This window comes from Microtus oregoni, unplaced genomic scaffold (genome assembly GCF_018167655.1).
Source record: "Microtus oregoni isolate MIOR12 unplaced genomic scaffold, Mior012 000086F_ref0000336, whole genome shotgun sequence".
Lineage (NCBI taxonomy): Eukaryota > Metazoa > Chordata > Mammalia > Rodentia > Cricetidae > Microtus > Microtus oregoni.
The window spans coordinates 5,235,501-5,261,799 of NW_024544552.1; the positions used below are offsets into that span (position 1 = coordinate 5,235,501).

At 43.5% G+C, this 26,299-nt stretch overlaps 1 protein-coding gene across 2 annotated transcripts; it reads left to right on the forward strand.

Annotated features, from left to right (window-relative positions):
* Nucleotides 1-18,391, forward strand: LOC121441976 (3-keto-steroid reductase/17-beta-hydroxysteroid dehydrogenase 7). 2 transcript variants are annotated; one of them, XM_041643403.1, is made up of 9 exons: nucleotides 1-93; nucleotides 1,769-1,936; nucleotides 3,340-3,432; nucleotides 4,627-4,741; nucleotides 6,954-7,148; nucleotides 9,716-9,820; nucleotides 10,032-10,088; nucleotides 13,684-13,782; nucleotides 17,190-18,391. In XM_041643403.1, the coding sequence occupies exons 1-9, from the start codon at nucleotides 59-61 to the stop codon at nucleotides 17,289-17,291; spliced, it is 969 nt and encodes a 322-aa protein (XP_041499337.1). In that variant the 5' UTR covers nucleotides 1-58; the 3' UTR covers nucleotides 17,292-18,391. The 2 variants fall into 2 exon arrangements, with proteins under 2 accessions (XP_041499337.1, XP_041499336.1); XM_041643402.1 differs by having other exon boundaries at nucleotides 1,769-1,972; nucleotides 17,190-18,388.
* The last annotated feature ends 7,908 nt before the right edge of the window (nucleotides 18,392-26,299 follow it).

A 26,299-nucleotide genomic window follows, 5' to 3' on the forward strand; every position in this document is an offset into this window, starting at 1 on the left:
CAGGCCTTGAGCTGCTGTGGTCGCCGGTGCAGATCAACTCTGCTGCGCGCCGTGCAAGATGCCGAAGGTGGTTTTGATCACCGGGGCGAGCAGGTGAGGCTTCCTACGGAACTCCGGAGGCTAAGTTCCGGGGTGCGGGGAAGCGCAGGTCGGTGACTCTGGACTCACTTCGTTGGGGATTCCACAGAGACCCTGCCCTGCCCTTCTCTGGGCCTCCCAAGAGGTGTGGTCAGGCCTGCCCCTGTGGGTGCTTGGTAACTGGCGCTTTGAATTATACATGAAGTGGAGAGGAAAACCAGAGCTCCAGTTACTGATCAGCCTGACAATGATCCTGAGCCCTGGAGTGCTCTCAAGGGACCTGACGGTTTCATTCAGACTCTGCCATCCCCTCCATCAGTGACCCAGACTCCACTAGTTACTGTAGGTATCCTCAGTTTACTTTAACCCTAAACACGCCGTGTGCCTTACACTCCGGGAGTTTAAATGTCAGCCTCCACGAACTTTACGACAATGGGAGATTTCATTCCTGCAGCACGCCTCGCATACTCTCCCCAGAAACATATCGAACGATCAGTCGCTTCCTGTTAAAGCTTGTCCTAAGGCAGTCACCAGTTCGTAACTATTCCAGGCTTGCTCATTTGACCCTTGCCCTACTTTGTTGCCTACTAGACTTCTTATTTGTCCACGAAGAATGTGTGGAGGATGAAACCGACCAACCTTTCTCCGACCTGGTTACATTGATATTTTCGAGGAATTCATACAGATCTAACTATGTCCGTGCTAACTAAGCCACTGTAGGAGGGGTTTCTCTTGGGCTTTTGTTAGCGTGTCCTCTCCTTTAGGTAAACTGGTTTTAGTGGAAGGTGCATACAAAAGTCAGGCCTGATCTTGTGTTTCTTTGTTATTCATTGTGGTATGTGCAATTGTATATTTATACTAAAGGTCTGCCCTTTTGAAGGAAGGATCAGTAGGCCTATATATGTTTGCTACTCCTGGCAGGGCCACCCGATTATGTGAACTCCAGACTCATTTTGATGTTCGATTTGCTGGCAGTCTGCCTGAGAATTTATTAGTACCCAGGATGTCATTGCTGCCAGAAACTGGCCCCATCTGCTGGGCACTTTTCATATCGCTCTTTCTGACCTAGTGTGTCTAAGGTTTCAGTGAGCTATGCTCATTCATCCCTGCTTCTCTGTCTTCCTTTCCATCCGATTTGTATTCGTACTTTTTGTCACTTGCTCCTAGGGCCTTTTCTTTCTCTTGATTGTCCTGCTGTGATTTAGTAGTTGACAGGGAGTCAACCTCCTGCCATGCTACTGTGCTTTCTCCTGGGGGATAGGAGAGCAGCACAGAAACGACCCTGTTCACTCTTCGGGATTGACGGTCTCCCTAATAGCAACAACACCAAAAGGAGGTAGAACGCCCTTGAGGGACCTAGAAAGCACAAGAAAATGGGGACATAATAAACAGCCTATAAGGTCCTCTTCACAGCATTTGCTGGGATATATTAAATCCCAACACAACAGGTACCGCAAACCCTACTTCCTGTGTCATTGAACTATTTTAGAGGGGAACAACTAGATGTGAGCCTAATCAAGTGACTTATGAGGGGGTTTCTTCCTTCACGTGATGTTTGGGTATTTTCTGTCTGCCCACGCTTCTTGTTGAAGCTCATGTTGACACAGTCAGGTGTCTGAACCAGAGAGAAATGTTTTAATGTCAGACCATTTCAATGAGCTCACGCCCTGTGCCTGAATTGTCTCCTCAGTGGCATTGGGCTGGCCCTTTGCAGTCGGCTGCTGGCAGAAGACGAGGAGCTTCACCTGTGTTTGGCGTGTAGGAACCTGAGCAAAGCCGGAGCCGTTCGTGATGCCCTGCTGGCCTCTCACCCCTCCGCCCAAGTCAGCATTGTGCAGATGGATGTCAGCAGCCTGCGGTCGGTGGTCCAGGGCGCAAAGGAAATCAAGCAAAAGTATGTCTCCTTTTGATAGATGCGGTAGTGTCGCATAGCAGTTAATCAAATGAGAAAGGACAGGGAAGTAAGGGGAGGCATATGAGAAGTAAATGTAAGGCTGGAAAACGTGTTGTGCTGAGGGAATCTGTGCAGAATGACCTCAGAGCCCTGAGAGCTTGGAAGTACCCTTTCCAGTGGGCAAATGCATCATTATATCTGACACCAGATCTCTCCACCCACAGTCCTCTGTTCGGCTGGAACCCATAAGAAATACTGATGCTGTTTTTATCTAGATAGAGACACTATGGCAATCCTTTCATCTTTGAATACACTAATTACATTGTTTGGTTGAAGCCAGAGCTTCATTCCCACATTTTTACTAAGCCTTGCTTTTCCATGCCTAGGAAAAGAAGTTCCTATTACTAAAGTTTGATAATAGAGTAATTAACCTGGGGTCCCACTGGCTTCACCTCCATGATGAGTGGCGGCTATAGTGGCAACAGTGTCATCACTTAAAATAGTCGTTTCAATAGTTTGGACCATATGGTTATTACATAGCATGATCAAGAAATGCAGGTGCACAATCCGTATTGTCAGCCAAGCATATATTTCAGACGTCCAGTTTTATTAGCTGTGGATCTGTCCTTGATTACGTGGAGGACACAGTGTGCTGCCTAGGGTTCTGGGAGATACTCTGAGCATGTGTGTTGCTTGGGTATCATGGGAGCACCTACTGCCTGCTTTGATCCTCCTTCCAAAGGGATGCATTTATATTAAAGCTTATGAAGTTCCAGAACTGGAAAAGCTCACTCAGGTTTGTGTTTCTCAGCTTCACCATACCTAATTCCCACAGGGCATTTACAGTGTCAGGGTAGGAGAGTGGCCATTAATCAGTTTATGATACATAGACCCTGGCCATGAGCACTGATTGGTTTCCACTTGGGTCTTCTGTTTTGGTAGATACCAGGCCATCCAGATTCTGGCGCTGATCGGTCCAGTCAGGCCTGCTATACGTGATGTAAATTTAACTTGTCAGCTATGGAAGATGTGAACCGAGAAGAAGGGCAGTAGCTTTGTAAAAGGAGGACGAGGAGGAGGATGGTTTGATAGAGGATGTTCAGTGCCTGATTGGTGGGCCACAGTTGGATTTTTCTATAGAAATTTAACTTGAAAGCCCAATTGAAACCACCCAGAGCAAAGATACTCACTATGGCTAGAGAAACTGTTGAGAAAGAACTATTTAACCCTGGTGTTTCATAGCCTGCATGGACATCTTAGTTGGTTCAGAAAGGGTTTTTCTGTGCTTGGATCTTCTGTATTCTAGGGGAGGAGTGCACTCTTGTCTTGTCTTTTCTAATAATGTCATTTTGGTGTTTTGTTTGTAGGTTTCAAAGATTAGACTACTTATATCTGAATGCTGGGATCATGCCTAATCCCCAACTAAATTTCAAAGCGTTTTTCTTGGGCATCTTTTCAAGGTAATTTTTATGTTCTACATCAGTGGTTCTCAGCCTGTGGGTTATAACCCATTCAGGGGTGGAGGAAGCTCAAACAACCCTTTCAGAGGGGTTACATATCAGATAGCCTGCATATCAGATATTTACATTACGATTCATAACTAGCAAAATTACATGTATGAAGTATCAATGAAAATAATTTTATGGTGTGTGTGTGGGGTGGGGGTCACCACAATATGAAGAACTGTATTAAAGGGTCGCAGCATTAGGAAAGGTTGAGAACCACAGTTCTAGGTGAACCGATTGCAAGAAAGGTATTCATTCTGCTGCCATGGTTTTGCCTTTGTTGAGTGAGGGGACGCTGAGGAGGATGAAGATACCTGGACAGGAGGAGTTGATCCATAGTAGGCACGTCAAGTACTCGTCTTTGTGGAGAACTCCGCACGTTGTCATGATTTTTATAATGTTCTAAGACTCTGGAACATTCCATATTGTCAGATGGATCATGCCATCAGCGTTTGATTTGGCTGAATGTGCTGCTGGCGGAACGGTCCTAGATATGTGGCATTCTTAGACAGCCTCCTGCATCAGAAGATACCTAGCTACGTGCCAGCTACTCTGGCCAGTAGGCTGAGAGGATGCGGACAACGCATGTCTGCCTGAGAGACTCTCAATCCGCACGAGTCTAGTGGCTTTCAAAGCTATCTAGCCATGAACCAGAGTCAGAAATAAGTCTGGTTTGCAACCCAGTGCGTTTATTCGTAGAGGTTTATTCATTGATGTGGGCTTCGTGTTTACCTTCTCTTCACTTTTCTTCCATGAAGACGAAACATGCACAGATCCCACTACTAAGCTGTTTGATGCTTCTAGAATTCCTAGTGAAAAAGACAACCTGCTTAACTTTTTCAGTAATCAAACACACTTGACATGGCTGGAGACCTTTTCTCATTGGCGTAGCTGTGATTGCCCAAGAATAATTTACATGTAATCTGATTGGGTAGTGGGAGCAGACAGGCATGATAAGTACATCCATGAATTGGTGCAGTGGGGGGAAAAGCATTTAGTAACTCATTTAATACTCACACATGTCCAAGAAGTTGGTATTTTGTCATTATAATTTCAAAGAAGGTCTGTGTGTCTGTGTGTGTGTAACATCTTTAATGTTTTCAGTTAAAGGAGCATTAAATGTCACCCCGCTGTCTTCTGCTGTTTCAGAAATGTGGTTCATATGTTCTCCACAGCGGAAGGACTGTTGACCCAGAATGACAAGGTCACTGCTGATGGGTTCCAGGAGGTGTTTGAAACAAATCTCTTTGGCCACTTTATCCTGGTAAAAAAAAAAAAAAAAAAAAAAAAAGGCTTGGGTCCTACTAATTCCATCACATTCACATTGTGATCGCGACAATGTGAATAGACATGTGACTGTTTTGTGAAGGCTCCTTAAAGTCTGGTTACCATGAAATCTTTGAGTAATGAAGTCTGTCTGCTGGCCTCTGGAAATGTTGCTTACCTATAGAACAGAGGAAGCAGATTACCAGACCCCAGTCACCTATTGGAAATGACATGTATAACAGCAGAAAAAGCACATTAGTTCTGCCCTAAGTAGTTCTAAAAACTGGGCTTGGCATCAGATAGGCTAGGATAGACAGAATGCTGTCCTTAGACACAGATAGCCCAGAATAGCCAGCATGTTGTCATTAGACACAGGTAGCCTGGGATAGCCAGTATGCTGTCATTAGACACAGATAGCCTGGGATAGCCAGTATGCTGTCATTAGACACAGATAGCCTGGGATAGCCAGCATGTTGTCATTAGACACAGATAGCCTGGGATAGCCAGCATGCTGTCGTTAGACACAGATAGATAGCCTGGGATAGCCAGCATGTTGTCATTAGACACAGCCCGGGATAGCCAGTGTGCTGTTGTTAGACACAGGTAGCCCGGGATAGCCAGCATGCTGTCATTAGACACTGATGCAGAGTTGGCTTTTCATTATCATGGTTTCTTCTTAAGAGCCCATACCTGAAAGTACAATTCTAGGCACATATAGCAGATTCAGCATGAGATGTGTGACTTATCTAGTGTGTTCTGTGAGGTTGCCTCTGGCTCACTCTTATGGGACAGCTTGCACAGTAATTGAGAAGTAATGACTCACACCTGTATCCCAACGCTTAGGCTGAGATAGGAGGATTGCTGCAAGCTTGAGGCCATCTGGGGCTACAGTGTGAGCCCCTTTCTCAAAGCAAGCAAACAAGCAAACAAACAATATTGAAATAAAAAGAGGTAATGACAGAGAATTAATCCATTAATAATATTGATAGTCTCAAGTTTTGATGTATATATGGTTTATAGAGTTAAATTGTTAGGAAAACAAATGAGAGCTGTGGTCATGGGGCAGTTGTCACAGACGTCCTACTTTCTGCAGGCAGACATGTTATCCTGGGGAGGGGTGCGTGTGTGTCAGAACACACTTACCAGATTCTAAAGCTGTGATTGCAGTGCCTTCTACTTCAGTTAGGTTTAGGAATCTGACCGCAGTTCATGAAACACAAACCTGAATTTAGGGGTCGTGTAAATGAACAAACAGATCCATTGCTGGTTTGATTAGCATGTAAGAATGCTGAGCTGGCACCCATCGTGGTGGTAAAGAGTGGGGATTCTTTCTGTGAGCTCCAGGTTCAGCGAGGTCTTGCTGCTGAGGAGTGGGACTTGGTTTTATCTATGAAGTTCTTCCCAATTGTTTTCTGCTCATTTGTCCACTGCGCATGGGGCACATCTGGAAGCTTTGTTGGTAGATTTTTCTCTAATGAACTAATGTTTTCCAGTAGTTGTAGATTTACAAAACTTTTGCAAAGATAGTACAGCGAGTTCTTGTGCATCCTGTATTCAGTTTCTCTTATTAACATTTTGTGTCAGTATGGTACATTTGTCAGAATAAATGGTACAGTACTGGTATGTTATTAAGTAAGTCTGTACTAACTTAAGTTGCCAGTTTTCTAAAGTCTCACTATCAGCTCTGGGATTCGATCCAGGGCACCACATACATCCATTTTATAGCCAAGGTCCCTTAGGATCTTTGTTGTGGGAGTTTCACAGTCTTGCCTTGTTTTTGAGGACCTCACACTTCATGGGCTTGCTACCCAGGTGTTTCACAGACTGTCTCTCAGATTTCCTGATGTTTAGCTCATGGTTAGTCTGCAGAATGTTTTTGGCAAGACTGTAAATATAAATTCCTTTCTCATCACCTCATATCAAGAGTACAGATTCCAAGGTTAGGCATGTTTGGCACGTGTTCATAATCCCAGCACTTGGGAGACGGAGGCAGGAAGATGGAGAGTTCAGAGCCAGCCTGTGGATGCAGTGCGTGGAGCATAGTGTAGAGCATAGTGACAGCCTGGCTCAGAATGACGATGACAAAGTTTATGGCCTTTCCTTGTTGGCCTGATCACCTGGCTTGGGTGTCTTATCGGGTGTTTTAAATTGTTAGCATGTGCCCCTCAGTGGATTGTGAAGCTTTTTTATTCTGTGTCTTCTTCACTCAGATCCGGGAACTGGAACCCCTTCTCTGCCACAGCGACAGCCCCTCCCAGCTCATCTGGACCTCTTCTCGTAATGCCAAGAAATCTAACTTCAGCCTTGAGGATATCCAGCACAGCAAAGGCCCGGAACCCTACAGCTCCTCCAAATACGCTACTGACCTTCTGAATGTGGCTTTGAACAGGAATTTCAACCAGAAGGCAAGGCTGGTCTCAGAGACCCAGAAGTTAACCATCAGAGCCGCTATTTCTAGAGCGTGGCTGGCTTCCCCTAACTCTTATAGTGAAAGCTACAGGGGAGGGATAAACAGCTCCTGTCCTCTTAGGGAGGTGCAGATTGTTTACCAGGCTGTATTCTTCAGGAACGCTGGCCTCTGCTAACAGACGGCCCTTGACCACTTCCAGTGCTGTACTCTCCTCCTGTGATGTCATTGAATGTCACCCCTCTGCAGTTGAGTGGCTTTCAGTCTTCCAGTTTTCAGAAGAGAACTCTTAAGTTTGTGAGGAGTCATGTGCTCGAAGGTCACATGACTTGTGAATGGCAGCGCTTACAGTAGAGCTCAAGGCTACCCTTTTTCCCTGCTAAGCCTCACGCCTTTTAGCCTCTGTCATGCCAGTGACTGAAAGGCAGCCAGATGTCATAAACCTTCTGGAAGGTCATGATAAGATTCTGCTCTGTTTCTGTAAGGTTACAGAGTATAGAAAGGGGGAAATAACCTTATCGGTCCTGCTGCTTCTACTGACCACAGCCACCTGGAAATCCCTGCTGCCGTGGATCAACCGATTGCCCAGGTCCAGAATCTTAACAGGAATTCTTGTCTTTCCCATGGGCATTTTCTGGTTTTCATTGCAGCTCGGAGTTCGTGTGTTGGTCCAACTATGCATTTCCTTCTAGCATTTTTGAGACCTTTAAAACCTGTCCAAATCCTGTTGGTTCTCCCTTTTCAGAAGGCGGGGTCAAGCTGACTCTGTTCTGTTTTTCATAAAAAGCTCTGGGATTTTATTTACATTCTAGTTGGCAAGTAAGGTGTGGAATTTTATCTTTTTGAAGAAAGAGGGAGAGTGATTAAGTTGATGAAGCTGTCTTAAAGTCTGTCAGATTTGTTTTCAGCCCATGATTTTTCTTTTTTCAGCATTCCCAAGCAAGAATTAGAAAGAATTACATTGGTGGATTCCATTTGAAGCCTTTCTAATGATATTTTCCATACTTTTGACTTACCTTTTCAACAAATTAATCATTATTTTAGTTTTTTTGGTGTTGGGGATCAAACCTGGGGCTTTGTATTTGGTGCCATTTCACTTGAGCTCAGCTCTCTGGTGACAGGTTTCTGTTTTATCTTTCTGTCTCTCTTTCTTCAGCATCTTGTATATTCCAGGCTGGCCTCAAACACCATCACACCTGATTTTCTACATGCCAGGCAAGCAGTCTGTCAACTGAGCTACAACCCTAGAGCAACCCAGCTTCCCTTTTGAGACAAGGTGTCACTATGTAACTTTGACTGGCCTTGGACTGTTATGTAGTTTATGTGAGCCTCAAATTCAAAATTCTGCCTCTTTCCAAGGGCTAGAATTACAGGAATGAGCTACTTTTTATGGTCATTTTCTACTTTTTATTTAAAAGGAAAGAGAGAGAACGAGATTAAAAGTTGCAAGAATGAGTTAAATTAGTCACTCTAACAATAATATAAAATGTAATAAAATTAATTACAGAGCTGTAGGGCTTACTATGGTTGGCACAGGGTAATTCTTATTACCTTAATCCCTGTATTAACTGAGGCTTTCTTTATAGAGACATATATATTGTCATATATATGTTTGTGTGTGTATAAATGTAAACATATACACACAAGTATACGATAGATCCTTACATAGTGATCAGTCCTTCACTCAGGACCTGGCTAGAGATCTTGAGTTGAAGATCTTTGTTCCTCCTTATGCCAAGAGTGTCCAACTCAGCTATGTTCCTATAGGTCAGTGGTTCTAAACTGTCCTAATGCTATGACCCTTTTATTTATTTATTTATTTATTTATTGATTGATTGATTTATTTATTGTTTTTTTCGAGACAGGGTTTCTCTGTAGCTTTGGAGTCTGTCCTGGAACTAGCTCTTGTAGACCAGGCTGGCCTCGAACTCACAAAGATCCACTTGCCTCTGCCTCCCAAGTGTGCTGTGACCCTTTTAATATAGTTATCATGTTGTGATGACCCCCAACCATAAAATTATTTTTGTTGCTACTTCATAACTGTAGTTTTGTTACTGTTATTTCTTGTATTATAAATTTTTTTGAGGTAGAAGTTTGCCATAAGGATTGTAACCCACAGATTGAGAACCTCTGCTTTAGGGAAACAGCATAATTTTAAATTTAGCAACTGTATTTAATTAATCAGAAGCAAGTTGAAGGCAAGAATTAAACTCAGTAAGCCCATTATATACTTATTGGGGGTGACGAATCGATCTTTAATTAAACCAATAATAGAAAATCTTTGTAGTCAGGCCCCACTTTCCTTTCCCATCATTAAGACTGGCTCTTCTTTAAACTATAAGTGTCTTGAGAACAGACTTCATCTTGCTAATAACCTTTGCTTCCTGGTCCTAGGAAGTGATTTTAGACTTAAATGGCCCTACTAAGCTACAGGGACACATGAGAGTGCAAACCTTCCATTCCCTGTTTTCCCGGCTTATGTGTGTGTCTTTTATTAACGGGCATCCGTGAACTGAGTCAGTATGCATTGAATGACAATCTCAGACGACTCTCCTGTGTTCCCAGGGTCTGTACTCCAGTGTGATGTGCCCAGGCGTAGTACTGACCAATCTGACATATGGAATTCTGCCGCCCTTTGTGTGGACATTGCTCTTGCCGCTGTTATGGCTGGTAAGTGGTAAACATTGATTTTTTTCTTTTAATTCTGGGTTCTGAAATATTAAGAATTCAACTCGGAGTGACAGACTTCTGTTCGGCTTGACGTTTTTGATATACAGTAATCATAAATGCAAATTTTCTTTCTTGAATCTAAATGAGAAAAGCTTACTCTTTGTTACTGCTCTAAATAGCCTCGTAACAACCATTGTTTTCTTTTCGTCAGATTCGCTTTTTTGCAAACGCTTTCACTCTGACACCGTACAATGGAGCAGAAGCGCTGGTATGTTACTAGAGTCTCATAGTCTACAACATGGCTTAGTGACGGAAGGGTGCACGTTCCTGATGGCAGTGAGCAGTGTCTGGGTAAAAGGCTGTGAGGCGGTGATTCTCAGCTTCTGAGTTGCGATCCCTTTGGGATCTAATGACTGTTTCCCAGGGGTCACACATCAAATATTTACATTAGAATTCATAACAGTCGCAAAATTAGAGTTATGAAGTAGCAACGAAATAATTTTATGGTTGGGGGTCACCACAATATGAGGACCTGTATTATTAAAGGATTGCAGCTTTAGGAATGTTGAGAACCACTGCTCGAAGGGAACAAGCTCTGTGGACAAGTAAGTTCCATTAGGGACTAAGGTAAGTATTGTGTTACACACAAGATATCAGAAGTTTGACAGTTAACGTCTGCTATGATGTTAGATACCTGACTATAGACAACAAACTTCTATAGAAGCAAGCTGCACCAAGAGCCTCAGGACAGGTGGCAGGACACTGTCGAGTCAGTTAAAGCAAGGAGGTGACTCGTGAATGAGTTCCCATCGGGGAGGTGTGCCTTGTGGGATAAACATCGAGGCAACAAACCCTCTTGTCACCTAACGAGTTTCCTTCCTGGAGCCAGCAGGTGGCTCTGTGGTTAAGAACACATGTTCTTTAGATACCCGCTTCGATTCTCAACACCCATGTGGCATAACTGTCTTTAACTCCAGTTTCAGGAGCTCCAACATTTTTTTCTGACCTCCATAGGCATCTGGTATGCGCGTGGTCCAGACGTGTATGCAAGTAAAACACTCATCCACATAAAATACATCTAAAGAAAAAAACGTAAAGATTTTTCTTCCTATCTTGGTACGAGAGGATCAAGGTATAAGAGGATCTTATTAGGAAAATAGGATTTCCTTGAATGGTGCCTAACGGTGGGCTGTGTGTGTTTCCTCGTCCAGGACAGCTGCTGTTGAGCTATAGTTGTATTTTCTTGTATATTACACTCAGAACCCCAGAGCTCCACAGACAACCTCTACTTGTGGTTCAGAATTCTCACCCAAGAAGAGACTTGCCATCTGCGCTTCATGCCTTCTGATTGGATTCCTGTTGTCTTAGTTCTCACTGGTGGCACTCAATCTACTGAGTCCTGACTTTCATCCTAGAAACTTGAGGGCTAGTACTGTGGCGTCCAGCTTGACTGCTTCTTAAATCTTGACCAAATTGAGTTTGGGGGAAACATAAAGGGGATGGATCAAATAGGTTTTTGTGTAGATACAAAATAACCGTGAAAACAAGTGCTTTTAGACGGTATTGATATAGATCCCAAGATAAAAGAAGCATTAGTGTGCAGTCCTTGAGGGATTTCTCATTCTGTACATCTGTGTCTGGGGTCACATATGTTCTGAGCTTCAGTGGTGTGGGATATATTTAGAAGAGAAAAATCCTCTGATACTAAGTAGCTTAGAGTTAAGTTTGTGAAAGTAATGAATCCATATAATAGGCAAGGAAGCAAGGCATCTTGTCATTGGGTGGGGAACATGGGACCCACTGGGAGTGAGGTCGTCAGAACTGACATTAATTAGAGTGAAGCTAGATCTGGGCTCTGAGGGACCAGGCAATTTGGATAGGATGAGCACCAGGATCCTAGTGTTGCAGTTGAAAAACTTCATTATGAAGGACTGGAGAAACAGCTCAGTGGTGAGTACTGCTGGCCTTGTTGAGGACCCAGCACTCATATGGCAGCTCACAACTGTAGCTCCACTTCCAAGAGTTCTGATACCTCTGTAGGCATATACATATATGCAGGAAAAATACCCATAGAATAAAAATAAATGTTAAAATCCATGGTGATCTTGCTATAATTTTCTGAAATGTACGTGAGTAGAAGGGCATCATCCCAAACATCATCCACCGATGATGGGATGGTAGGGCATCACGTGGGCAGTTAGGGTCTCCCTCAATGGCTGTGTAAGTTTTGCCTCCTCAGGAGGGGAGTTTGAGCTTGAGCCAAGGCATAGGCCAAATATGAGGATGTCAGAATTATGGTTACCATTCAGATCCAAGTTCTCTGGTTCCTGGCTTGGAACCCTCGAGCATGTTTTTCATCCATTTATTTTATATAAAATAAGAACCAGAGCAGTGAATGGAAGCAGGGGCATTGCAGAGACTCATTAGATCTTTATCAATACAAATACAATCTGATGGCTCAGTGGGATGGAATAGGAAGTTTAGAAATTGGCCCTTAAATGTACAGAGATTTAGTGTGTGTTAATAATCAGAGTTGGAGGGAAAAGATGCCCTTTTTAGCAAGGATGTAGCCAAAAGGGAGATTATGATCATCATTCCCTGCCTTCCACCAAAATAATGTTCTAGATAGGTGAAGGAGTTTATATGTCAAAATTAAAGCCTAAAATTCTTAGAAGAAAATATGGGGAATTTATGGGACATTTCAGAATGCAAAGACTTATCTAAGTGTGGACACTCTAAAAGAGTGGAAATTAAAATAAACTTTGTGTGGTCCCAAAGTCCACTATAAATAAAGCACAAGGCAGAATACAAGCATCTGTCTTAGATCAAGGTAAATATTTTCTTAGTAAATTGAGACTCCCAGCAAAGGGAAGACAGCACTTGTCGGAGTCACAGGCAAAAAAGTTAGACATAAGATTCTGAACATTCTCAGTCATGTGAAAAGATTCTTCATCACAGTGATGCTGAGAGAAGTGCAAATTCAATCTATAATTCAGAGCTCAGCTCAGATGAGCAAAGCTTAGGACATCTGATCCAGGGCTGTGGTGGCTGGTGATAAGGAAGTAGGAGCTGTGGAGAACTCACGGGCAAGGTGAGCCAAGTATTAAAGGCGCATACCCTTCACTAAGAACTTCCATCTTTGGCATTTCTTCTGTAGATGTACTCATCATCCATCGTGGTTTAGTTTGTGATCATAGAGACTGCAGTCTGCTGCATATATCCTTTAATTAAAAGCTGAACATACTAGTTACAGCTCATGCCCAGGATGGGATGCTGTGCTTTCAGAAGCCAACAAAACAGCTCAGTATACACAGATTGGAAAATTTTCAGGTTTGTTGTTCAAGAGAAAACCTCTGTGTGTTATACTTCCATTTAAGAGAGAAGGATGTGTTTCTCAATGCAGGTATTTCTTGGCATTGCTCCCAAGAGTGGGTTACTCCCAGAGATGTAAGCTAAGTGGCTGCAAAATAGGAAAGGAAAGAAGACTTCCTTTTTGTGCTGTGTACATCTTGTGGACATGTGCCTCTTCTCATTGATAATATCCCAGCGACCTGTGCTTTACTGTGGTGTGGGCAGACAACGACACTGAATTAACCAGTGTCGGAGACATGGATTTATATGGGGATTAAGGGAGAAGGTGGGTGAAGTTTTGTTTTTGTTTTGTTTTGTTTTTTTGCTTAGGTTAGCTCTTAAAGTCTACTGTGAAGCAGGCTGCCTTATATTCTCCCTTCAGAACATGGCAGCACTTTCCAAAGATCCTTAGATTAGCTGCTGCTTTTTGAGAGGACTCTTGCGATTTCACGATGGCAAATCTCACTTGCTTGGGGCAGGAGCGATGTCACTGACATGCTTTATCCTTCCAGGTGTGGCTTTTCCACCAAAAACCTGAGTCTCTCAACCCTCTGACCAAATACGTGAGCTCCACCACAGGCTTCGGGACTAATTACGTCAAGGACCAAAAGGTAATTCGGTTTGTGTTGTCATGTGGAATATGCTGCCAGTCAGATACTCCGGACTCATGATGCTGACAGATCAGCCACACAGCTCTGTGCCTGAGCCCTCACTCTGGCGTCCTCAGGGTCTGTTTCATTGTTTTCTTCTCCCTCCCGTCTCAGAGCATCTTCTTCCCACTAAGCTGCTCTTACCTGTGTTTCTGTTGATGTCTGCTCATCTTTCAGGTCCTACCTTCTTCTCAGTCTTCTGTGTCTCTCTAGACTGGGCCCTGTGCCCTGTTACGGGATTTCTCAGACCTGTTCTGGGTAGCACTCACTCTCAGCTGCCTCTCTCAGCATGTAAGCTTCGTGAGAGGGATTGTACCTGCTTCCCTTGTATGCTGCCTCACATGGAGACTCTTAATAAATACATCCTGAGTTGTATGGAACAGAGAACATCTTTCTTTGTCACAGTAATATCTCTTGGAATGCGCATTCTGTTTGAGATTATTAGCAGCATTGTTAGACAGATGCTTTGAAGAGACGGGTAAAATAGAGAAAATCAATTTCATCTTTTGAATTTTTTTGGGTTTTTCGAGACACGGTTTCTCTGTAGCTTTGGTGCTGGTCCCGGAACTAGCTCTTGTAGACCAGGCTGGCCTCGAACTCCCAGAGATCCGCCTGTCTCTACCTCCCGAGTGCTGGGATTAAAGGCGTGCGCCACCATCACCCGGCTTAGTCTTTTGAAATCTTATCTTAAAAGTAATCATATAAAATTACATTGTGGGGGAAGTGAGAATATTTACTTGGAACTACAAGAACATGCTGTAACTTTGTCACGAGCAAGGTTTATTGTAGCCGCCTGCTTTTCCCATCCCCGAACTGAGGATGCACTGGTGTAAAATACAACTAGATTGAGCCAAGTAGGTGACCTCTGTCCGTTTGGCAGCAGCGTGAGTCTAGTGACAGCCAGCCTCAAATGCTGCTTCCCCTGTCACCTGCCGGTAAAAAGCAGCCTTTCGTAGAAAGCGTGTATTGGATATCAGTGACTTGGGAGCATTTTCGAGAAGTGGTTTCTCAGGCAGGTAGAGTTGACCCTTCGCACTGTCTTCCCTTGTGGGTTCCCCACAGCGTATTAGCCCAGGCATGGCTTTGAGATGTTGAAACAGTTAAGCGGTGCAGAGGCGACGTGGTTGATGACGGCGTTTCCAAGTTCTTCTTTACTGCATTTACACTCTGTCACCTGGAGCCCAGCGGATGAGACTTGAGTGATTGGTTCAGGTGCAGCCTGAACCTCCTTTTAGTCCTGGCAAGGAGGGGGCAATACCCCTTTCCTTCCCTTCGCTTCTCTCCCCTCCCTCCCTCCCCTCTATGATTGTTTGGTTTTAGGACTGAGTCTCACCACGTTACTCTGGCTGGCCTGGAACTCTGTCTTAGATAGGGCTTCTGTTCTGTCATAAACGCTGCAACAAAAGCCACTTGAGGAGGAAAGGGCTTATTAAGCACCTTATACTTCCACATCACAGTCCTTCATGAGAGAAGTCAGGGCAGGAGCCTGGAGTCACACACAGAGGCAGAGGCCATGCAGAACTGCTTACTGGCTTGCTCCCAGTGGCTTGCTCACTGTGCTTTCTGAAGATAGCACCCAAGACCATCATCCCTGAGATGGCGCTGCTCTCAGGGTTCTCCCAAATCCCTCACCAACCAAGAAAATGTCCCACAGGCCAATCTTGTGGGATCATTTTCCTCCATTGAGGGTCCGTCTTTCAAAATGACCATAGTTTGTGTCACAATGGCATAAAATTAGCCACACAAACTGGCTGCTTAACTAGGTTGACCTGCAGAAGCAGATCGCAGGTCTGCCTGCCTCTGCTGTCTGCCTTCTGGACGGAAGATAAGTACCACCATGCTCCCTGCTCTGAGTTGGGTTTTTATTTGTTTAACTCAAATTTGAGTTAACTACTGATTCTTAACATCCAAAATGATATATTTTGTGAAATTCTGTTGCAATTTAATATGCTCACTTTAGGACTTTCAGAGTTTATTTAAATTACTTAAATTTGCTATTTTATAACCTTACAGGTAGTGATTTACTTATGGGGGAGAAAATGTTTAATTTTACAAACCCAGGCATTTCATATAATTTTCTATGAAATTCATTGGAGAAAATATTTTAGCTTTTGATTCACTGGGAGAAATCTGCTCTCCCCTCTTCTAACTGATAGGGGGAACTAGGGACAGATCTTGGAGGAGGGCAGGTCATTGTCATCAGTGGTGTGTCCATGAGCCTCCGTGCTGTGGTGACCTCCTCACCCAGGCATTTGTGGACCACCCTTAAACCCAGTTTGTCACAACGAAAAGACAAAACTACATGAAAGCAGGAAGAGGGAGGGGTGGGGTGGGGGCATAAGAGAGAGTGGGGATGAGTGTAATAAAGACGCAGAATTGTTGAGGAAGGAATTTAATTAAAAAAAAAAGGTGAGATTGCACAGGCGAGTTCTGTAACATCTCCAGTTTCAAAATGAAGAACTAACATCATTAAATGTGGATAAATGTTACATCCAAATTGTTAACAAGTTTCCTTAATCCTTAGTCTTTCAGTTTTAAGACGATCCTCTTTCACTGACTTGGAAAAAAAGATAGCCTGATTGTAGCAGCTGAAAGTGGTTCTTTTTGTCCTGATAAGATAAGATTTTCTGCAGGAAGAACAAGAATGCAAAGAATAGTGACTTGAGATAGAATCTCCTATTTCTTACACACGGGAGCACTTTGGAGGGGGTGAGCATCTATAGGAATCCAGACCTGTAGCACGATTAATAAAAACCCAGAGACAGATATTGGGGTTCAACCTGAAGGTCAGGAAAACAAAATAGCCAGCCACTAGCTCTTATCTCTACCTCAGTTCGAAATGGCGGGAGGCAGGAATCTCAGAATGAGACTGTGTGAGGGCAGTCTCCTCCCGTATTACAGTCTTCTCTAGGGCTGGGATTAAGGGCGTGCACCACTACCTCTCTGTTTCTATGGCAAACTAGTCTGGCAACTGGAATTAAAGGTGTGTGTTACCACTGCCTGCTCTGTGAGGCTGACCAGTGGGGCTGTTTTACTCTGATCTTCAGGCAGTCTTTATTTGTTAAAATACAAGTGAAACATCACTACAGACTCTAGAGTTCCTCTCTCCCGTTTCCTTCAGCCCTTGCTTGGGTGCTAGGAGACTGTGGGAAAACACTTGCACTCCATATCTTTGCGGGCAGTGGGAGGTTTGGTGAGTGCTGAATTTACATGAGCATTTATGGCCTCAGTATTTCCCAACGGTCCCTGAATGGTCCCTTCTGCCCCTTCCTAGCTTCCAGTTAAACTCATGGATGCCCTCCCTTCGCTTCTATGTGGTTTGTTTTATTTTTCTCTTGTAGTCATTTCTATTTGTGCTTGTTTTCCAGATGGACATAGATGAAGACACCGCCGAAAAATTTTATCAAACCTTATTGGAACTGGAAAAACGCGTTAGGATCACTATGGAAAAATCGGATCACCCCAGCTGATAGCGACATTCTCCTGAGCGTCTAGTACCTTCTGTACCTTCCGGGGCACGTGGCTTTCCATTGTCGTAAACCATAAGCCATGATGATCTCCTCTCCTACCTTTCAGAATGATCTCCATGACTGTGTGTGCACATGTGTGCAGGCATGCACACACACGTAAGGAAAGATGGGCAAAGTAGAGGACCCAAATAAATGCCCTCCAGAACAGTGTCCTTTCAGAATTGCTAGAGGCTTCCTGCACAGCATCTGCATACAGCATTCTGTCACCTGGAGCCAGCTGATGAGACTTGAGGGACTGGGTTCAGGTGCAGCCTCAACCTCCATTTAGTCCTGGCAAGGAGGGGGCAATGCCACTTTCCTTTCCTTTGTTTCCCTTCCCTTCCCTTCCCTTCCCTTCCCTTCCCTTCCCTTCCCTTCCCTTTCCCTTTCTCTATAATTGTTCCCCCCCTTTATTTTCTTCTCCACGTGCTGCTTCAGATAATCTTACACGATCGTCCACCGAGCAGCCCCCACGTGACTGCCCACAGTCAGTATCAGGAGCAAAGCGTGACCACTTTGGGCCATGCGCATTAATTCTTTTCTTTCGAAGCATTTTGTTTTTTTATCAGGGAGTGGAGGCCTCGGTGAGCCTGGTCTTCAGTAACGTGGGCAGATGTGTTTGTTATGAAGAGCTTATCTTCATGGTTGTATTTCACCGGAATTAAATTTATAGCAAAAATTATTTATTCACGTTTCAATGAAATGTCAAAACAGAAAAGTCGGAGACACTGCTTTGAGGCCTAGTGCCGGCCTCTGGTGCACAGTGGAAGGAGAAAGAAATAGTTCATTTGTGTGTGTCAGATGATGAGTTTTCCAAATCCTTTTCTCTGTAAAACTGAAAGAGCCACACCTGAGCATCCTTTGGTATGAGCCAGAATACTAAAGATGACTAGATATTTTTATCATAAATAAAGCCATTCTGTTACTTGGGATATAAGAAAGCCAGTAAAATTTTTGAATAAAAGTCAAAAATGATATATTAATATAATTTCCCTACAGCTTGTGCTAAGAAAATTTGATTTTGTTGACCAAGATTTTTTGTAAAGATGCAGGTGAGAATGAGTGCACGCCCTGCCCCTCCCCCACCGTCGGGAAAGGAGGGTGGAGCTTAGCATGGGGGCTGTTCTTTCTTCGCTTTCATCCACTCAGAACTCACATTTGGAAAAGGCTCCTTCTACATGGTGAACTCACATTTCTCACGTGTGAACTGAAACCTCTTTGCTCTGTTGCTCACGGGTTTGCAGTGAAGAGGGATTGACGATCTGTGTAGACCGTCAGCAGAATGAGGATGTTCCCTAGAGATCAGAAACCCAGAGCGTGGGGGTTCAGACCCCACCCCACCCCCACCCCCGTGAAGGGCGCTGACTGACCACGGTCCTTCTGACAGTCGGTTCTGTTCCCCAAGCATTTCCAGGAGACAGCATAGGGTACTGCAGGATGGAATGGGGAGAGTTCTAGGCCCTGGGGCTGGGTAGTCATAATCTAAACTGGCCTCGAGAGAGTGGAGTAGTTTGGGCTTGGGTTATTGGTGAGTTTGGAAAAATGTGGCCTTTTCCAGTGTTGTCACCTTACGAACAGCAAGTTATTCATTTCTTTTCACCAGTTGGATTAGTAATTCCTCTGGTTTATTCTTGATACTGATAATCTCTTCATTGTCTGTGGTGCAGGAGGTTTTCCATTTTGCTGTGTTTTCAGAGCACCATGTTTCTGCCTCACTGATTTTTTTCTCTCCAGTTTCTTACATATTTTCCTTAGAGATTTTAGCTCTGCTTGTTTTAATTATCTTCTTTTTTTTAAAAAAAAAAAACAGGTTACTTATTTAAAAGCTTTTCTTCATGGCTGGTGTAAGTGTTTAATTATAAGCATTTATTACAGAAATATCCCTCTCAGCCCGGTATAACTGGATTTCATGTTTGCTGACATGCTACCTATTATTTTCTTCCTGTTAGCCCTAGATTATTTTATTACTTTCTGTTGAGGTTTCCTTTAATGAATTATTGGAAGTTATTTAATGTTGATACTTTTAGAGCTTTAAAAGGTTGGTACTTGGCTGGGGAGATGGCTCAGTGGTTGAGAGTCCTGAGGACGCAGGTTTGATTCCCTGCTTAACCTGGTGGCTCTCAAAGATATGTTACTCCAGTTCCAGGGGATCCAATGCCCTCCTCTGGCCTCTTGTACACCAGATATGCATAAGATGCATAGGCATATATGCAGACAAAACACCTGTATACGTGGCGGTAAATAATTATTGTAAGAGCTGCTACTGGCTTCTAGGTATAGTCTGTTGGGCTTTTCTAGTTTCAGCTTGGTATAGTCAGAGTGCATTGAGTCCTAGTTCTGTTTATGGCCCAGGATCTGATCTGCCTGGAGCAGTCTGTGGATTTTCCTTCACACCATGCCTGCTCGTATTTCCTCCTTAGAACACTGGGGATTGCTCTCTTTGTACCTTTTACAGAGTTCATGGCTGCTTTCCCGGCAGGTGTCGTGTGGGAAGGCCACACCACTCTGTTGAAAGCAGTGTTTCTCATCTACCTATCAGTCTTTGTTTCTGTTACAATTTCCTGTGTTCAGTCAGTTTTTCTTGTTCTGTGTCCATTTCTGGTTTTAGTTATTGCAAAATTTTGATGAATTTTATTGTTAATTTGTATTATTTGTTTTGCATGCTGGGGCACATTGAATTCAGGGCTGTGGAGTCCATCTTCTCGTCGTAGGTGATCCCTGGGTAGGCACGCTGTAGATGATAGTTGTCAACTGAAGCTTTTAGTTGGTGCTGTTTTGTTTTCTTTATGCCTCAATGAGGTCTTTGATAGTTGATCAAATCTAACATTTCATCATGGACCTCAGGTTTTACCATCCTTATCAACCTTCTGAAAAGCAAAATGAAACATTTACCTGAGGGCTGGAGAGATGGCTCAGCACTTAAGAGCTCTGACTGCTTTCCCAGGAAACCCAGATTCATTCCCAGCACACATGGTAGCTCACGATCATCTTAAGTTCCAGGGGACCCTGTGTTCTCTCTGGCTTCTGTGGGCACCAGACACAAGTGGTGCACAGATATACATGCAGGCAAAATACTCATACACATAAAAAATCTTAAAAACAGAATCCCAAACTACAAAAACATTAATTTGTGGGGGGAGGAAGAGTATAAAGTTGTGATAAAACTAAAATCTGTGCATATCACCAAATGCACTCCTTACCCTAAAAGCCTCCTGATAGGCATCTAGGAGCAGGCTGCTGCTCAGGTTCCTTTTCCTGCTCCTCTCCAAGCTAACCTGGAGTGCACCCTCCCATCCAACTTATAGGAGCCCAGCCACATATGAAGCCTTTACTCTGAGAGATCTATACCAGTGTTGAATTACTTTTATTTTCCTTGTATTGATGGAGCATGCTTTAGAAGTCACCTATTTTTGTGTCAAGCTGTGTGTTCATGTATCTTACCATTTCCTGTTTGATTTTCAACCTTTGAATATAAGGGATATTATCTATATTATAAATAATGAAGCTCTTGTCTAAACATCATTTATTTATCTAAAATTTGTACTTGTTTCTCTTGCTTATTGCCCTTTGACATACCAAAGGACCAGCTCCAAGACCTTTTGTTGTTCTGACTCATATTTATAGTTCAATCAATGGCTGGCATTTATGAGGCTCTTGATAAATATATGAACAATTGATCGAACAAGTGTTTATATGAGTAAAAGAATCATGCTATTTTGGTTGGCTCAGTTGATTTTTTTTATTCTGCCAAAATTTTAAAAAGCTACAATTTATCTTAATTTGGAATAATACTCATAATACCAAGCTAGAGTTTACTGAGGCTCTCTTATGTTTTTCTAATTTTAAAACATTATGTTACACTAATGAATATGCTTCCTTCTCATACCATTGTTGTCTGTCCTTGCAAGTTAACGCCTGAAGGACAATTTGCCAGTGTTTATCAGAAGTTAAAGGGCATGAGCCTTCAGCAATGCAGCCTTTCTAAGTGTATCCTAAAGATATAACTCAAACGCATAGAGTGTCAGGGTTACTGTCACCTTTTGGAAACCCTTGGTGCTAATATGCTTCAAAAATTAAAATTGCTTGTACGTTGGAAGGATAAGTTGGTGCACACAATCTGTATTATTAACTGCCCTGGAGGGAGTTGGGATAACAAGCTGTAATCAAAGGCTGTTGTGTGTCAGCGAAAAGGCTGCGTGAATTCACATTAAAGCACTATAAAACTATAAATAGCCTCGCAGCAGCTCAGCTGGAGTTTAGCTGCCAAAGGAGTGTGCCAAACATTTGAAAGATATTCAGCGTTCTGAGCTGTTCCAACTTTGGAATTGCAGATAAGGGATTTTAGGTCAGCATAACAATTTTCACTGCAGCTTCTTTGTCCAGTCACAGCAGGAGAATACAGAGAACCTAAGCGTGTTTCTCCAGCCTTTAGGATGCCGGACAAAGAATGATGTCATTTCCATAAAATGCAGTAAAAGTAATAGTATTATTTTTATAATTATAAAACAAGCGTTTAAGAATGGAATGAGGTAGTTTCATCTAGATTGTGGATTGGTTGAATAAAACCAGATTCTGTAGAAGACAGAATGTGTCCCTGCGCTCACAGATAAGAACAGTGGAATGTTGTGCACACTGGGCTGTTCCCTCGAAGGGAGGGACATATAACTTGTTAAAACCCCAGAAGGCGAGGCGTGGACCTGATGCCTAGCCTGGTAACTGTGGTGGAGACCAACACTGAGTCTCCCCCAGACCCTTATCAGAAGCCTGTTTCCTCAGTTGATCTATAGAACCTGTCTTTATGGAAGGTGTCACATGGGCTTTACAAAGATTTTTGATGTAGTCACATTTAATCTTTATCTAACCTACTTTGTTCCTCAAGATTTATGTATGCTTTAGCATTCACACAGTGTTGAATAAAAAACCACTCAGGGTCAGAAGAAACAACAGACAAGGGGAGGCTGTTTTCATAGCTACCTGCTCAGTGCAAAGGCAAAACAAAAGAGCTGATAGCGGAAGGTGGGTTGCCGGTGACAGCTTCCAGATTTCTACATTCTCAGTGAAGAGGAAGACCAAGTGGAGATTATTCAGCCCTCCAAAACAGACAGACAGACAAACCACTCTGAAACAATCCACTCGTGATAGCAGCCTTTAAGAGGTGGTGGGATTTGTGGAATAGCCCAGGGCGATAGGTGTCAAGTTCTGGGGTGTGTCTTAGCCACTAGAGGTCACCCTTACCATGCAGCCTCTGGATCAGGTGATTAGGACCCAGGCTACAGGTCAATAGGGCCTGAGAGAGGTACTTAGTACAGAAAGGATGACTGAGCGGTGGTGAAGGGATCGGGGTCAGTTGCTGGAGGATTCTTACTTGGGAAACTCCAGTCTGTGTTCCCTGTTGGGTAGTCGGTTTTTGCGTGCACCATGCTGATGCTGCTCACTGGGGTGGCTAGGGGAAGAGTGGAGGATGCACTCAGGGGTACTCCTTCTTCCCCACTGTGCCCACCCCAGGACAACTCGGAAATCTGGCTGTCTCACCAGACTCAAGTCCTAATAATGATTCAGGAGTGATGACCACGTGGGTACTGGGTACTGTTGTGGCTAGCGCTTGCAGGCACTGTCTAGCGTAAGTGTCCACGTTCCTACTTTCAGCGTCTGACCTGAGCCTCCTTTTTTGCCTGCCTCCGGGTTCTGTAGCCATTTAACACAGCTGGTGCTCCTGCTGTCCTGCAGATGTAACTGACTCTCTGGTAGTGGGGAGTAATTTCAACAGGTCCCCTTTGCTCTTCTTTGAATATAGTCGTCCTGGTTTATTCTATTCAAATTAATGTGGAGCTGGCCAAAGTCAGAACATCTTACTCTCTGAGGGAATCTTAGAGTTTTATTTGAGTCATAATTGTCAAGGGAGAATGGGACATTTTATTTATGTGTTAATTTTTACATTACTCTGACCAAATACCTGAACGAAGCATCTTGGGTGAGAAAGGTTTGTTAGGCTAATGCTTTGAGGGGGACTGTCCATCACGGCGGGGAGAGCACTGGGTAGAGATCATGGGCAGATTAGGAAGCAGAGAGATGAATACAGGTAATCAGAAGGCTTTCTACTTCTTCCTTGTTTATTCAGACTGGGACCCCAGCCCATGAGATGGTGCCTTCTGTGGTGGTTTGAAAGAAAATGGGCCCCAAAGGGAGAGGCACTATAACGAGGTGTGGCTTTGTTGGAGTAGGTATGACCTCAGAGGATGTGTATCACTGTGGAGGTGATCTTTGAGTTCCCATATATGTTCAAACCCAGTGTCCCACTTCGCTTCCTATTGTCTGTGCAAGATGTAGAATTTTCCAGCACCGTGTCTGCCTACATACCACCATGTTCCCAGCCATGATGATCATGGACTAAACCTCTGAACTGTAAGCTGCCACCTCAATTAAAATTTTCCTTTATAAGAGTTGGCATGGTCATGGTATCTTTTCACAGCAATAGAAATTCTAACAAGACACCATCCATATTTAAAATGGAGCTTCCCCTTCAACTAAATCTCTCTGGAAAAGTCCTATAGACACACCCAGGTGTGCCTCATTGATGCCTAGGGCCTTCTTCAGCCACTTAAGTTAGCAGTGGAAATTCACTTTTGAGGTAAGACTGAAGTGCGGGTAGGATGTGCTTTGGGAAGAGTTTGTTGATAAAGGCTCGATAGAGAGCAGAACTAGAAAATTCCGGTAGAGGGCTTACATTATCGCTACTTGTCAGAGCCCATAGGAGCGGAATATGGGACCTAAACAACTCAGAGGCTCCTTCCAGATCTCAGGTCTCAGGACTGCCTGTCTTGCTCCTGAACTAAACTCACGGTGTGATTTTAGTGCACAGCCCAGGAAGACTTGGTCTTCCACTCAGTAACTTTTCACCTAATCCTGCCATACATGATCGTGAGTCTTCGGTCATAATTTCCTCACCTACATTGGTTCTGGAAACAAGACTGAAATGCAGGCTTTCTCAGCAATCCTGAGCATTCCCTGAGGTAAGGCTAGATTCCCCCCTTGAGAGGGGAGTCCTGGATTGATGTTTATTAAATGCTGACCACAGTATCCGGCACATGGTAGCCATAGTTATGGTCTTAGCATTTATTAAAATAAATTAAAAATTAATAAATTTCTCCTCTCTAGAGGTCAAGAAATTCTTGTTAACCACATAAAAAACTTAAAAGAAATGCTACCTTACAGGATGCACTGCTGAGCAAGTGCACACAGGCAACGGAATCTTTAATTGGGGACACTGGCTAAACATAGGCTATTATTTATATCACCTTTTCCTACTCTTGGCTACAACTAAGATTAAGGTAAAATTAAGAGTAATACTGAAATAAATTAGTGCAAAATAAGATACAATCACATGTAGTTTATATAAGGAATAATTATAGATGGCATATATTATGTTTATACCTATTAATTTTAAGTTAACAAGTTAAAATTAAGATGTAAGATAAGTGCTTTTTAAATTATCAATAATTACAATAAGTCATCAAAAATTAAGTCATTCATTATATGAGCATGAGCGATGGCTCAGCCAGTAAAGGCTCTTGCTATGCAAGCTTGAGGTGGAAGGAGAGGACAGACTCTGTCTTAGTTAGGATTTCTATTACTACAACGAAACACTGTGACCATAAGGCAAGTTGGGGAGGAAAAGGTTTATTCTGCTTACGCTTCCATATTACTGTTCATTATTGAAGGAACTCAGAACAGGAACTCAGACAGGGCAGGATCCTGGAGGCAGGAGCAGATGCAGAGGCCATGGAGAACTACTTAATGAGCTGCTTCTCATGGCTTGCTCTGCCTGCTTTCTTATAGAACCCAGGACCACCAGCCCAGGGATGGCATGACCTACCATGGACTGGTCCTTCTCCCACTGATCACTAATTGAGAAAATGCCTTACAGCTGGATCCCATGGAGGCCTTTGCTCAACTGAGGCTCCTTCTTCTCTGATGACTCTAGCTTGTGTCAAGTTGACACACAAAGCCAGGCAGTGTAGACTCCACAAAGTCGTCTTGGGGCCTCTATATATGTAGCATGCTAAAAATGCATGACACATAAGCATCCCTACACACACACACACACACACACACACACACACACTAATGATAGCAACAAATAATTGAAAATTAAAGCATTATAAAACACTGAAGCAATTCTTCGGTGGTTAACAAGTCACTTAAGATCCAGCAGTGCCTTTATTTTAAGTATCCTTGAGACAGGAACTCATGTGTACCAGCATGGTGGCCGCAACCTTACTATGTAATTGGGAATAGCCTTGAACTTCTGATCTTCCTGGATCTACCTCTCGAGTGCTAGGATTATAGATACATGCCACCAAGTCCTGTCTATGCAATGATGAGCTGGGACCAAGGCTTTGTGCATGCCTGGAAAGCACCCTATAAACTGAGCCACATCCCCAGCTAGATGTACCTTTATGGGGGAGCAAATAGCTAAGTCACCGGTGTAAGTTTGTGCAGGTGAAAATTTCCTCCTAGAGCAGAACTTTCTGGGAAAAAAAATAGGATCCAGGAAAAGTCTTTCACGCTGAGCACTCAGACCCAATCTTTTCTAGTGTCTTAAGCACCCAAAGCAGTTACCTGAGGCCAATGCAATGGGTATTTTGCCTCGGGGGCCATTCTCCCTTCCTTGGTCATAGCAAAGCTTACCCATTCCAGAGTATACAACATGTGGGAATCTATCTGGCAATTTTATTCAACTCATTCAATGCTTTTTCAGACAGTGTACCCCAGCAAATGCCACGGGACGCAATGTAAGCACCATAGTGCTCACCACACACAGGCCAGGCCCACTTCCCTCAAGTTGACCTTTGGGCCTTGAGGGACACAGAACTCTGAAGCCCTAGAAACCATGAATGGGAGCAGCCTATCTTTCAGAAAGCCAAATCAGTCTTCCTGGAAGATGTTAGTAGGCAGTGATGGAAGGAAGG